This window comes from Pithys albifrons, chromosome 12, assembly GCF_047495875.1.
Source record: "Pithys albifrons albifrons isolate INPA30051 chromosome 12, PitAlb_v1, whole genome shotgun sequence".
In the NCBI taxonomy this organism is placed as follows: domain Eukaryota; kingdom Metazoa; phylum Chordata; class Aves; order Passeriformes; family Thamnophilidae; genus Pithys; species Pithys albifrons.
In genome coordinates this window covers 15,596,232-15,608,092 of record NC_092469.1, presented here as the reverse complement: position 1 = coordinate 15,608,092, position 11,861 = coordinate 15,596,232, and the positions used below count along the sequence as shown (strand labels likewise).

The 11,861-nt window shown below is 58.3% G+C and overlaps 2 protein-coding genes across 2 annotated transcripts; both read right to left on the bottom strand.

The window, feature by feature from the left end:
* Positions 1-1,162: 1,162 nt before the first annotated feature.
* MMP15 (matrix metallopeptidase 15) lies at positions 1,163-6,521 on the bottom strand. The gene is made up of 10 exons (XM_071567680.1): positions 6,068-6,521; positions 4,883-5,031; positions 4,511-4,633; positions 4,095-4,402; positions 3,711-3,872; positions 3,372-3,595; positions 3,098-3,236; positions 2,701-2,851; positions 2,478-2,593; positions 1,163-2,250 (listed from the first exon to the last, which is right to left on the bottom strand). The coding sequence occupies exons 1-10, from the start codon at positions 6,173-6,175 to the stop codon at positions 1,808-1,810; spliced, it is 1,923 nt and encodes a 640-aa protein (XP_071423781.1). The 5' UTR covers positions 6,176-6,521; the 3' UTR covers positions 1,163-1,807.
* A 726-nt stretch (positions 6,522-7,247) lies between these two features.
* USB1 (U6 snRNA biogenesis phosphodiesterase 1) lies at positions 7,248-11,852 on the bottom strand. Its single transcript, XM_071567590.1, has 7 exons — positions 11,654-11,852; positions 11,390-11,541; positions 11,109-11,292; positions 10,564-10,617; positions 9,260-9,365; positions 8,546-8,629; positions 7,248-8,269 (listed from the first exon to the last, which is right to left on the bottom strand). Exons 1-7 carry the CDS (start codon positions 11,758-11,760, stop codon positions 8,165-8,167), a joined length of 792 nt encoding a protein of 263 aa, XP_071423691.1. The 5' UTR covers positions 11,761-11,852; the 3' UTR covers positions 7,248-8,164.
* Positions 11,853-11,861: the final 9 nt, after the last annotated feature.

Here is an 11,861-nt window from a genome sequence, read left to right as displayed (position 1 = left end):
TTGGGCACTAAGCCAACAGCTCTGGGCCCTGGAGAAGCATGAGGAGAGCAGAAAGGCTCCAACCCTATGCATGAAGTGAGGGCTGGCATGGTGAGGATGGGAGTGTTAGAGCAGCTGGAGCACCAGGGTGAGGGGAGCAGGTCAGGGCTGTTACTGCTCCCTACACCAAGACAGAGGTGCCAGCCTCTGGGGAAAAAGGCAGGACACAGAGGCTGGCACAGTGCTGGCCCTGTCCTGCTGCAGTCTCGAGAGGCTGAAGGAAGCAAGGATGCTGGTTGGAGCTGACACCCACAAAGAGTTCCCCCAGCTCCACAGGGTTGTTCCCACAAGGATAGGTCAGACTCACACCATCCCCTTGCCCAGCATGGCACAGCTGGCCTCTCCACCAGTGCAGCAACTGCACCAGGCCTCTGGTGCCCACCCAAAGGCTGCCCCTGCAGCTCTAGAGCAAACCTGGCTCCAGCTGCCACTCCAGAAAGTATCACCTCACCAGCAGAGGCAGGGACACCACTATCTCCATCACAGCCTCTGCGGTTTGGCTTTCCTTCCCATCAAAGGCTGAGCAACATTTTTCCCCAGACAGAGCCAGTTTCTTACCCCTCAGGTCTAATCTTTCCCACTCCCATGATTATTTCCCTGATCTCTGCAGCAGTCATGACTCCTCCTGCTTTCCCCTGCTGAGACAGCAGCGGTGAGACAGGATATAGCCACCCCTTCTCCCCCCAGTGTGGGGACAGGGAGCTCTAGTACCCCATAAAGCAGCTCAAAGGAGGGTCCCCAGGCTGCCGCCGGCCCCTGCCCTAGGAAGGAGGCAGCTGCCCAGGGCTGAAGCTCGGTGCTGGCTGGGGGAGAACAAGGCACCCTGTGTTCCCAGCAAGGCCGTTGTCACTGGGGTGGGAGCTGCTGAAAGGCCGCTCTGTCCACTGGCGGGGGTGAGGGGCTGCTTTAGCTGACCCCGCCAGAATGGCAGTCCCAGGGCAGGGGCTGCTACAGGGACATCAGTGGCCATGCTGACCACCTCCTCACATCACCTCACCTGGCGCTCAGTTCCCTGGAGGTGCCAGGCAAGGTGGCCCCAAGACGAGCCCCCCCCCATTACCACAAAATCTGCCAGATCTTGCACAGGACACCCCCTACAGCAGGAAGGACAGCACCACTGCTCTCCACACACCCGACCTGTTTAATAGACATACAAGGCAGCCATGCCCACTGCCCTGCCCACAGGGCCATGTGCCCCAGGGCTTTGCCCCATGGCAGCAGCAGGGCCCAGCCTGAGCTGAGCCCCAGTGGGGTTGCAAAGGTAGTGTATTCCCAGCTCACGCTGTCTTTAGGCACCACATATCCCTGTATCCCCGCAGTTCAACAGGAAACACAGCCATGAGCTCAGCCCTCCCTTCCCCACCACTGCAGGTGGCATCGGCTGAGACCTGCCAGCTCACAGCACTTGTGAGCAGACCCCACCCTGCTCACCACCCCAGCCCCAGCGGGCTCACATGGAAGGAAGGGACCCTGCAGGGACCCCATGGCAGAAGCAGACACGTGATGGGTGGCAGCCCGAGGGTCACAGCTGGGGGGGATGCACAGGCAGGAGCAGGATGCCCTCCAGCCCCCCATGACCATCCCCGGTCCCAGCCCGGCTGCTCTGGAAGGGCTGGGGGGGTTGGGCATCCCCCCCTTTTCTGAGGCTGGAGCCATCAAGCAGCAATGGAGTAGAGGGGCCAAGGCCGTGGTGGGGAACAAGGAGAGGGGGGTGTCAGGTCCATCTTAGCACCATGGTGGCAGGGGCGGTTTGGGGAGGGAGCCAGGGTCAGACCCACTCCTGCAAGGAGCGCTTGCAGTACAAGAGCATTCGGGGCGCACCCTTCCTCTGCATCTGGACGATGACATAGATGAGGCCGAGGATGCAAAGCAGCAGCACCAGCAACACCAGCACCATGACCACACTCATGGTGCGTGTGTACTCATCGATCTGCACCACCACGTCCACGTCCCTGCCTGGCTCACCACCGACCTCGTTATAATCCTCATCTTCCTCTTCCTCTTCCTCCTCCTCACCTTCGGTCCGCCCATCCCCATCAGGATTGAAAGGGGGCCGGTCCACATCGGGCCAGCGGGGATTGGGATCTGGGACCAGCTCCATGTGACAACCCATGAAGTCCCGTAGAATGGATTTGGGATAACCTGGCTCTGTCTTGAGCCGCTCATTGTCAAATTTCCAGTACTTTGTGCCTCTGTAGAAGTAAGTGGAGGCTGGAAAAGAGAAGATGGAGTCAAGGGGTAAGTGGGTGGGCATGGGGCACCCTGCAGACGTCTAAGACAGCAAATTTTGCTCCAGAACTGGTGAAATCCTTCACAAAGGGCTTCACCACTGATCCCTGGACATCTTCCCAAACTCCATCCCACCTGGCCAGACCATCAAAGGGGTGACCCCATTCCCTGGCCCCCCCTTCCACCCACGCCTCTTCTCCTCTACTTACAGGCGTCCGGGCTGAGGAAAGCCCCCTTGGGCGAAGGAGGGATGCCCACCCAGACAGAGATCGGCTTCGGGTACCCAGGGTCCACTGAGCGCGTGTCCTCATTAAAGCGCCAGTATCTGGGGACGGAGGCAGTGAGCAGGTGACGAGCAGAGGGGTCCCTGCTGCCCAACACACCCTCCTCTGCCAGGGACCACAAGGCAACAGGGCAGGGAGCCACACTCACCTGTCCCCACGGAAGAAGAAGGTGTGTCCTGTGGGTTCCCACCAGACGGCTGTGTCGATGCCGTCATAGGGGATGCCCTGCCCATAGGTGACAAGGGGCTGTGGGTACCCAGGCTCCAGGTTGGCTTCTCGGAAGATCCAGTAGCGGTCACCTAGAGTGGGAGGAGATGGAGAAAGGGCATGAGACAGTACTGCCCAGCAGCCGTGTCAGGTGCACATGTGGATAGGGATGGGGGTAAATGCCTGTGGACATCCCAGCCCCTTGGAATCAGAAAGCAGCTCTGGCTGCTCAGGTGATCAGGATGGGATGATGCCAATCAGCATTCAGCAGCTTTGAGGGAAGAAGCCAGTAGCATCCCCTCTCCACCTCAGCCCTCCCATTCAGCTTCACTGCTCACCTTTAAAGAAGACGAACTTCCCGTCATGCCTCTCGTAGGCAGCATCAATGTCCCCAGGGAGGCCCCGCCAGAAGTGTCCAATGGGCATGGGGTAGTTGTCCAGCACCCGGTTATGCCGGACCCTCCAGAACCACCGGCCCTGGTGAGAAACAAGGTTGTTGTCAGAGGACAGGGAGGACACAGTCCCAGTGCTAAGCACCTTGCTTGGGGGTCCTCCCACCCAGGAACCAACCACTTCCCCAGGAAAGGGTCAGGAGAGGGTCTTGGCAGACACCTTGAACACAAACATCTCTCCACGTAGCACTGCCACCGTGTCGAAGTCCCCATCACAAATGTCAGGGCCATACTGGTCAGGTCGGTCTGGGCTGCCAGGTTTGGGGGGTCGTTCTGGTTTCCCTGGAGAGGGAGGTTTAGGGGGTCTCTCATCTGGCCTGCCAGGTCTCCGGGGTGTCACGGTGGGCAAAGGCTTGGTGGGCTGAGGGTGCCCATCTGCAGTACCTGGATCAGGCGGGCAAGAGAAGGGATGTGGTGATGCAAACTAGCAGTATCACAGTTCCCCCATGCACATGCCCAGCATTCCACTTCTGGGCTGGTCCCCCACCCATCTTCTTACCGTAGAGCTGCTGGATGCCCTTGAGGTCATCCTCGGGCAGCTGGAAGTTCTCTGTGTCCATCCACTGGTAGAAGGGAGCCATGATAGCGCTGGGGTTGCTGGAGTGCTCCAAACCCAACGAGTGCCCCAGCTCGTGCACAGCCACCAGGAAAAGGTTGTTCCCTGCATGGAGAGATACCATCAGTAAGAGGGGGTGGAGGACATGATGCATGCGGTGAGTCCTTGGACTCAGCACCGTGCAACAAGGGTGCTCCAGTGGGAGCTGCCTGCACCACCCATGGTGAAGCTGCTCTCTCCACCACTCCTGCCCATACCAGTGCATCCCCTCTCCCTCAAGCCCAGGAAGCCTGGTCACCTTCACCACCTCCTTGGCCCTCAACTCACCAGACACATCTGCATTCTCCAGCGTCCAAGGCTCATCCAGGTCGAAATGCGTGTCCCCCCCCATGCCAGGGCCAGGAAAATAGGCATGAGCCAAAAATCCCCCAAGGCCATCAAAGGGGGAGCTGTCTCCATGAAAGCCAGAGGCAAAGAGCACCATGATGTCAGCCTCCTTCTTCCTCTTCTGCCGGATGTCCTCATAGGCCACTTCCCGGAAAACCAGCGGCGTGGCTTGCTCCCACACCCGGAAAGCTCGTCGGACAGCCTCATATGAGTTGTACCGACCCAGCTTCTCCGTGTAGTTTTGGATGCTGGGGATACAGAACTCACTAGGAATGGCCTAGGGCAGCATTCCCTCCACACGGGACCCATGGCTCTCCATGGGCTGGGGGGTGGGAAGCCCTGGCAATGCTGAGTACCTGAAGGTGAGGTGGCTCTGGCTCCAGCGCCGCCCCGTCAGTGCGTACCGCTTCCGCCGCATGTTGGACTTCATCCGTGCCCCAAACTGGTCTGGGACCCCACAGCGGGGACGTTTCATCCACCTGCAAGGACATCGAGTCAGGGCTCAGCCCACCGCAGCCAAGGTCCCCAAGGGGTTACAGCAACTACAAACAGTGAGGAAGGTGGCCAGACTGCAGGGGGACAGCCCCCAAAGAGAAGAGATGCAGATCCCAAGGGAGACAGCACCCACATTTCCGGGTGTAGGCACAGCTCCAGGGCTGGTAAGAAAAGCCACAGACCTCGGGAGTGGAGGTGCTGTCTGCTAGAGCAGAGGACATGGAGAAACTCACGCCTTGGTCTCCTCATCCAGGACGCCAGTGACGGTGATGCCGTAAAACTTCTGCATCTCGGCAAGGGCTGAGGAGAAGGTCTGAGCCGAGCGCATGGTGGACATCCGCCGGCTGGGCTGCGGCAGGTATCCATAGAGCCGCAGCCATGCCTGCACCGGGAGAGCTGAGTGTCAGCCCACGGCAGGGAACAGCCCCCATGGGGAACCTGGAGCTCCCTGAGGCCCCAGCAAGGAAGGATCCATCCCCCTGCCCGATCCTACCCCAGCCCTGTGTCCCTTGACAGGGGTCTGTGCCAGCTGGCAGGGGCAAATGCCAGCCTCGGTCAGGCAGCAGGGCACACACCCCCACCCTGCCCTGCACAGCGAGGGGATCCAGTGCTCTTGGGGGGCTGCTGCCAGATGCCTTGACCCCAGGGAGAAGGCAGCTGGCAGTGGTCCAGCCCTCCTGCAGTCTGCCCGTCCCCATCCTCCTCCGGAGGTGTCCGCTGGGAGCTGCAGACGGATGTGGGGTCAGGGCCCCCCCGCAGTCCAAGCCCCCCACCCTGGCCTGCACCCACAAAGGGGCTTCTGTCGTGTGGGGCCGCAGCCCCTGGGCGGGGGGCAGGGGGGTGCTGGGGCGCGCCGGGGCGCTTCCTTCCTACCCCAGCCTCCGCCTCCTCTTGTCTGCTTTAATTGCAATTTCTTTTTATCTTTGTTATTACTCTTTTTTAACTGCCTTTTTCTTTTTTTTTTTAATTTTCATTTTCTAAATTTTAGGGAGTTTCCTTTTAATGTTTGAAACTTTTTTCTAAATTCCTTCCAATTCTTATTCCAAGTCTTTTTCCCTTCCCAAGTCTTCTTTTCCAGGTTCTCCAGTTCTTTTCCTATCTAATCCTTTTCCTATATTTTTTCCCAAAAATGGTTTAACGCTTTAATTTTCAAAACACGTTACATCTATTAATCCCGCACCCTGCTCTGCCCAGACAGGGTGGCGGAGAGCACAGACTCGATTTATCAAAAGCCCTTTCACCCCCTCCCCCGCTGGGCACAAAGCGCTTCCTCTCGCCCGCCCCGCGCCCACTGGGGCAACCCGGACCACCCCGATCCCCGCCCCGCCTGCACCTGCGCCCGCCGGCGCTGCCCCGCCCGCCGCAGGTGCAGGTGTGCCGGGCAGGGCTGTGGGGATCCCCCGGCGCCCCCCGCTCACCTCGGCGTTGATCTCGTCGCCCGCCGCCCCCACCAGCAGCACCAGCAGCACCACGAGCGGCGGGAGGCGCCCGCCCGCCCGCCAGGGGGCGCCGCCTGCCCCTGCCATTCCGCGCCGCCGCCGGTTCGCGGCTGCCCCCGGGCCGGGCCGGGCCGCGCCGAGCGCGGCGGTGTCCGAGCTACGCCGCCCTCATGGCCCGCCGGGGCCGAGCCAACGCGGGGGGCTGCGCACGGTGCATGGGCGGCGCTGCCAGGCGCGGCCCGTCGCCTCCCGGCCCGCCTTTGTGCGTGAGGTCAGGACGGCGGCGCACGGCACATGGGCGGCCGGCGCGGCACGGCTCGGCTTGGCTCGGGTCGCCTCGGCTCTCCCGCCCTGCCAACAGCCAGGAGCACTGGAGCGGGTGGCGGAAAGCGGGCGCGGCGGGAGCGGCGCGGGAGCGGGCGGGGCGGGGCCGAGGGGCGGGGCCGACGGAGGGGGGCGGGGGTCAGTGGAAGGGGCGGGGTCATCGCTGCCTCCCCTTCCCCCGCCGCGACCCCCGTCCCACGTGTGCGGGGGAGGAATCAAACCGCGACCTCCCTCCCAGACCCACGATCGCTCCCACCCGTGTACGAGCCTCAAGCGGGCGACTAGCCCAGGCTCTGCCGCCCACCACCGCCTTTTAGGGCTCCCCCGGCAGCCGCCCCATTCCCGGACTTTGTCCCCACAGCCCTTGCCCCTGTCCTGGGGGTCCCTGACACCCACCGGGGTTACACAACCAGGTGCTGTGCCAGCCCCTGCATGGGGGAGGGCGGGTTATGCATTAACCCGGGAGAAACCGGTCATACCAGAGCCAGTTTCACTGGAAGTCCCCAGGGGCTAAACATATCTCTATATTTGTTTATCCTTCCCCAGAAGAAAACTTGGGGTATAATCACACGTCTTATCATGCAGATTTCCCATCCCGGAAACTAACTGGCTACAGACTTAACAGATTTTTGTTAAGGATTTTGAAAGGCAGCTCTCCCACAGACACAAGTTGAGGCTGTGCTGAGGATGCTCCCACAGACAGAAAGCCACTGTGTCTGCCAGGACAGGCTGCACTGAGCTCACAGGAGCGCAGGCATTGCCTCACGGGAAGCCTGCAGGAGTTGGGGATCTCTCAAAGGGAACAGCTGAAATACACCACAGACACAATTTTATGACATGATGAGATAGATTTTTACTGTTCAGAAATCCTGGACAGACATGGAATAAGATTCAGGGCAGCACATCGACATATTGCTGTGAACATCTGAAGGTTACAGCTGACCTCCTCACAAGAACAAAAGGATTAAAAAAGGAGCTTTTCCCACGGGACAATGTGCAGCCTACAGTCCCATGGGTCATCCTGGCACCCACACTGCTGATCCCACTGGGAGAAAACCTGCAGCCTGAGCAGAAGCTGCCACCCCCTTGAGTCACCGTGGGCATTGCCCTCCCAGCTCAGGCAAACGCTGACACTGCCCGCTCTAGGGCTCACCCACACCTAGCTGCAAGCTCTTGTTGTTTGGCAAAAGGATCAGACACTGAATTATCTACAGAGGCAACAGCAGTGCAAGAGGGACACAACATGACTCAGGAGCTTGTCCAAGCTGGCTTGCAAGATGCTCTGGTGAGAGAATCCAGCTCAGTGTCCTTGCCTCTTGCTACTAAAAGCCTGCTCAGAGCATCCTGACAATCTGGCAGTGCGGCTTCCCACCATGCAAGACACTCTCCCTTTAGCAACAGCGTCCCACGCTACCTTCTTCCTCTTTCCCATAAGGCATCTATGGCTTCTATAAAGATTTTTGTTTTTAAAAAAAGCAGCAAAATTAGTGACCGTGGGATATCTGGAACCACCGGTGCTGACGGCAGCACATAGAGCTGCAAGGATGAAATCTGCTACAAACACACATTTTTTCAGTCAGCAAGTCGAACTTGGAAGTGGCTTGAGGCCACAAACACCCCAGAGATGCTGAGCAGGCAAGAAGAGCATGGGAGGTGCGTGACAGTCCATGCTACTCAGAGCTGTGCTGGAGAACAGTCTTTGATCGACCATCAGGCTCTTCGAGGCTCTGAAATGCACAGCCCCACCAGATCCTACCTCAAGGGGAAGGAGAAGTACTTGTTTCCCGATTTGCAGCGGATTTGCTCCCATTGGACACGCAGCAGGAGTGCCGAGTCCTCAAACTCATCCACAATGTCCTGGAAAACAGATGCAGGAATCAGTACCAGGAGGGCGGATCTACCAAAGGATGAAGACAGCAGCCCCCTCCCTGAACCATGTCAGAGATAAGTCCATTTGCAGCTGGAAGACCCTGACTTCCCTCTGTACAGTGATTTCACTCATGCTCCCCCCAAAAGATTTTCTTCTTTCAATCCAGTGAAGTTTGTGTTGCTCGCTGGAGAGAATTTCCCACTCTCCACCCTCAGCAGGGAGATGTGCCCTTCCCCTGCTCTCCACACTGCGTAGGGACACACCTGGAGCTCCTGCAGACACTGCCCCTCCAACTTGCTAGACAGGTCTCCAACACACCAGGCCAAGCTGATGTGGAATGACGGATCCTGAAGACAAAACAGGGATCAGAATGTGAGGGTTAAAGGAGGCTTTGTTTGACATATGGAACCACAGTGGGAGATCTGGTGTGATGCTGTCCTGTCTGGAATCACAAAGATTGGAGGATCCCAAAGCTAGGAGTCCCCTCTGCCAACATAACAGCTGCAGAGCTGACACAGACAGTGCGGGAGGTGAGGGGAGCCCTGGACTTCCCACCCCAGCCTTTCTGGACAGCAGGTGGCAAAGGTGCCTGGTTCCCAGTCTCTTTGTTCTCAACTTTGCAGCAGCTTTTCCAGCTCCACAGGTAGATGGGTTACTTCATAACCCACACAAGCTCGCTGGTCAGCAATGGAGACAGACAAATCAGGGTTTGGTTCTTCAAAATCCCAAACCTGTCCCCAAAGCTAGCACCAAGCAAAAAGACTGGACTGATGGCCAAGAAAGCTGCAAAGGCAAAGGCACAAGCATCACACTCAGTCCCACAGTGCCCATTCTATCCTAGGACAACCCTGCTTCCAAGTACAGCGGGGCAATGACTGCAACTTACACTCTGGCTACTGTTTATTGGTGTGAACATCTCTCACAGAACCAGTCGGCATGTCCAGACTGGTACGGAGGTAAACGGGGAAACGCCTCACCTTGTAGAATGTGGGAAGGTCAAATTCCTCTAGAACTCTGTCCACCTCTGAGACCAGCTCCAGCAGCTGGAAATGCCCAGCAGAGACCTCCAAGCCAATAAAGGTCCTTAGAGAAAGACAAGGAAAGACAACAAGCACCCTTTCACACTGCACTAAGCACAGCCATAAGCACACTTGGCCCTGCATTCCTACCAGGCAAATTCCCTACTCCCTAGATGAACATTTAAGGAATGACAGGTTTAAGCATCCAGGAATGCTGATCTGTATTCTGAAAAAAAATGGAAATAAAGATGTGGTAGCAAGGAGAAGCAGGACTGGATGATAAACCATGTAGATTTACTAGATTCACCCAGCACCTTTTGGGACATGACCACTCAATTTTTCTGGCACTGGATGAGAATTTCAGCAGAGTGCCATGCCCATGCATGAGCTGTATTAAAAAAGTGGAAGTTGCTGGAGAGGTTTTACGGTGGGAGAGAAAGCAGGGAATGGGAAGTACCAAGCTGGATATATGTGACAAAAAGGCACCTCCTCAAGGACTGTTGGGATGACACTTTCTAGAGTCACTATTTCTTCCCCTCCAGGAGCGAAGTGGAAAATTCAAGTCTCATCCAGGTTCCAATATCCACTTCATCCCACCCATGACTATCATGGGCTGCCTTTGCCACTAGATTCAGCAACTTTTCACAATTTTAATCATCTTTGCTTTGACGTTTAAACTACTTAATTGCTTTCAATTGGAATCAGGCTTCTGAGCTGATGCCCAGGAGAATTAGCACCATCTCAGCTATTTCTCTCCAGTTCTTGGAAGGTCTGCACTACAATTTCATGACTGGCACTGGTGCCAAAAGAGGTGGTCCCAGCTCTGCTCACCCCAGGCTGCACAAACTGACACCAGGGCCTGCAAAGCCACTGAACAAACCAGATGGGAGATGGCAGCAAACACAGCTGCCTCCCTCAGCTGCTGGGAAACCATAGCACCAGCCTAACCACAGCAGAAAAGCCTGCCTCAGGACATGGTGTGAACAACTCCTCTCTTCAGAAGGCTGAAATTCTGCAGCCTGAGGTACACCTACTGCTAATGAGGCCACAGACTGACAGAGAAGCAGTGCTGAAGCTAAAAATTTGTACATGGGGCTGGGGAAAGGTGTGAAACTTCTGGAGGTGAGCTGATCACACAGTGCATTGCCACATGGTTCAGCCTGGTCACCACGGGACTGGCAGGGTGACACTTCCCATCCACCTAGCACCTTGCCCAGCCTTCTCCTGGGTGAGACAGGTAGGCTGCTCTGCTGTGTGCTCACCTGGTTTTGTTGTGGTTGGTGTAAACCTTCACTTGGTCAGCCACACAGAAGAACCTGAAATAAGAAAGATCCTATTTCAGCTGGTAGGGGGAAAAAAAGGAAAAAGCAGAAGATGAGGAGCAGGGCAGGAATTCTACCAAGTTGTGAAAAGATACAGGCAAATGTGTGGTGCAATTGAACTGGTGCACTCAGAACTCTGGGCTCAAATTAATGAATGCCTCTCCTGTTTCCAGCCGTCCAAAGCCTGGACAGCGACAGAAGGCCTGAAGCAGCCAATGCTCAGTAGGCACCTGAACCAGATGTAACCAACAAAACCATGCATGGTTTAGAGGATGGTGCAGCTCTGGCCTGATCCTTGAAAGCCAAAACGCGATTCGTCAGGTTTTGCCTGACCCCAAGGCAGGGAGGAACACTCCCCACAGCTTTACTGGTATGCCAGCACCAGCTACAAAGGACGCCTTAGGGTGTGGATGCTGGTGAAACACAGACACCGAGGGCAGGGGAGGGATGTGAGGAGCGCTCTCCAGGGGCTCCGCCGAACCCACCTGTGGAAGGTGGCCAGGCGCTCCCGGAGGGATCGGACAAAGGGGTCTATCCAGTGGTAGCGCAGCACCACGCACTGCGAGAGGCTCAGGTGAAACTCCTCCATGGCAGCCACGGAGGGGACGTAGGTGCGAGCGCGGGACACCAGGAGCTCCAGCAGCTCCAGGAATTCTTCCTGGGCCACATCTGCGGGGCAGGGCCGTGAGAGGAGCACCAGCCGTGGAGTCCCGGGCGGGCTTCACCCCGCCAACCCCTTCGGTCCCCGCCCGGTCCCGGTACCTACAGGGCAGGTACACGTGCGTGGCCCAGTTGCCGCGCTCGTGGGGGAAGCCGCGGACGCGGCCGCCGTGCCGGGCGCTGTCATCGCTCACGACCTCCTCCGGGTCCGGGTCTCCCGGCAGACCGGCAGGGACGGGCAGGCGGGGGTGGCCGGCGCTGCGGGGCCGGAGCGGGGCGGTGAGAACGAGGAGGACGAGGAAGAAGACGAGGAGGAAGACCGCGCGCTCCCGCCGCCTCCCGCGCGCTCCCGCTGTCTCCCCGCACCCACCTGGCCCCGCGGGGCCCCTGCGCGCTGCCGCTCCGTCCCCCCCTTTCCTCCTCCTCCTCCTGCTCGTCCTCCTCGGAGCTGCTGTACCCGACCAGCCCCGCGCTCATGGCCGCCGAACCCCGCCAGGCCCCCCCGGCTCCCGGTGGCGGCGGGGCCGCAGTTGCCGGCGCGGCCCGGCAGGGGGCAGCACCCGCCGCGGCCGCCCCGC

Bases quoted from the DNA above. Each gene is read 5' to 3' on its own strand.
- MMP15 (XM_071567680.1), bottom strand. From the start codon at position 6,175: ATGGCAGGGGCAGGCGGCGCCCCCTGGCGGGCGGGCGGGCGCCTCCCG. The intron at 4,634-4,882 runs GTGAGTTTCTCC...ATGTCCTTGCAG, and splicing joins CTGGATGAGGAGACCAAGGC to GTGGATGAAACGTCCCCGCT. The intron at 4,403-4,510 runs GTACTCAGCATT...CTGTATCCCCAG, and splicing joins CAGAGCCACCTCACCTTCAG to CATCCAAAACTACACGGAGA.
- USB1 (XM_071567590.1), bottom strand. From the start codon at position 11,760: ATGAGCGCGGGGCTGGTCGGGTACAGCAGCTCCGAGGAGGACGAGCAG. The intron at 9,366-10,563 runs GTGAGCACACAG...TCTTTCTCTAAG, and splicing joins ACCAACCACAACAAAACCAG to GACCTTTATTGGCTTGGAGG. The intron at 8,630-9,259 runs GTGAGGCGTTTC...TTTTGTCTTCAG, and splicing joins ACCTTCCCACATTCTACAAG to GATCCGTCATTCCACATCAG.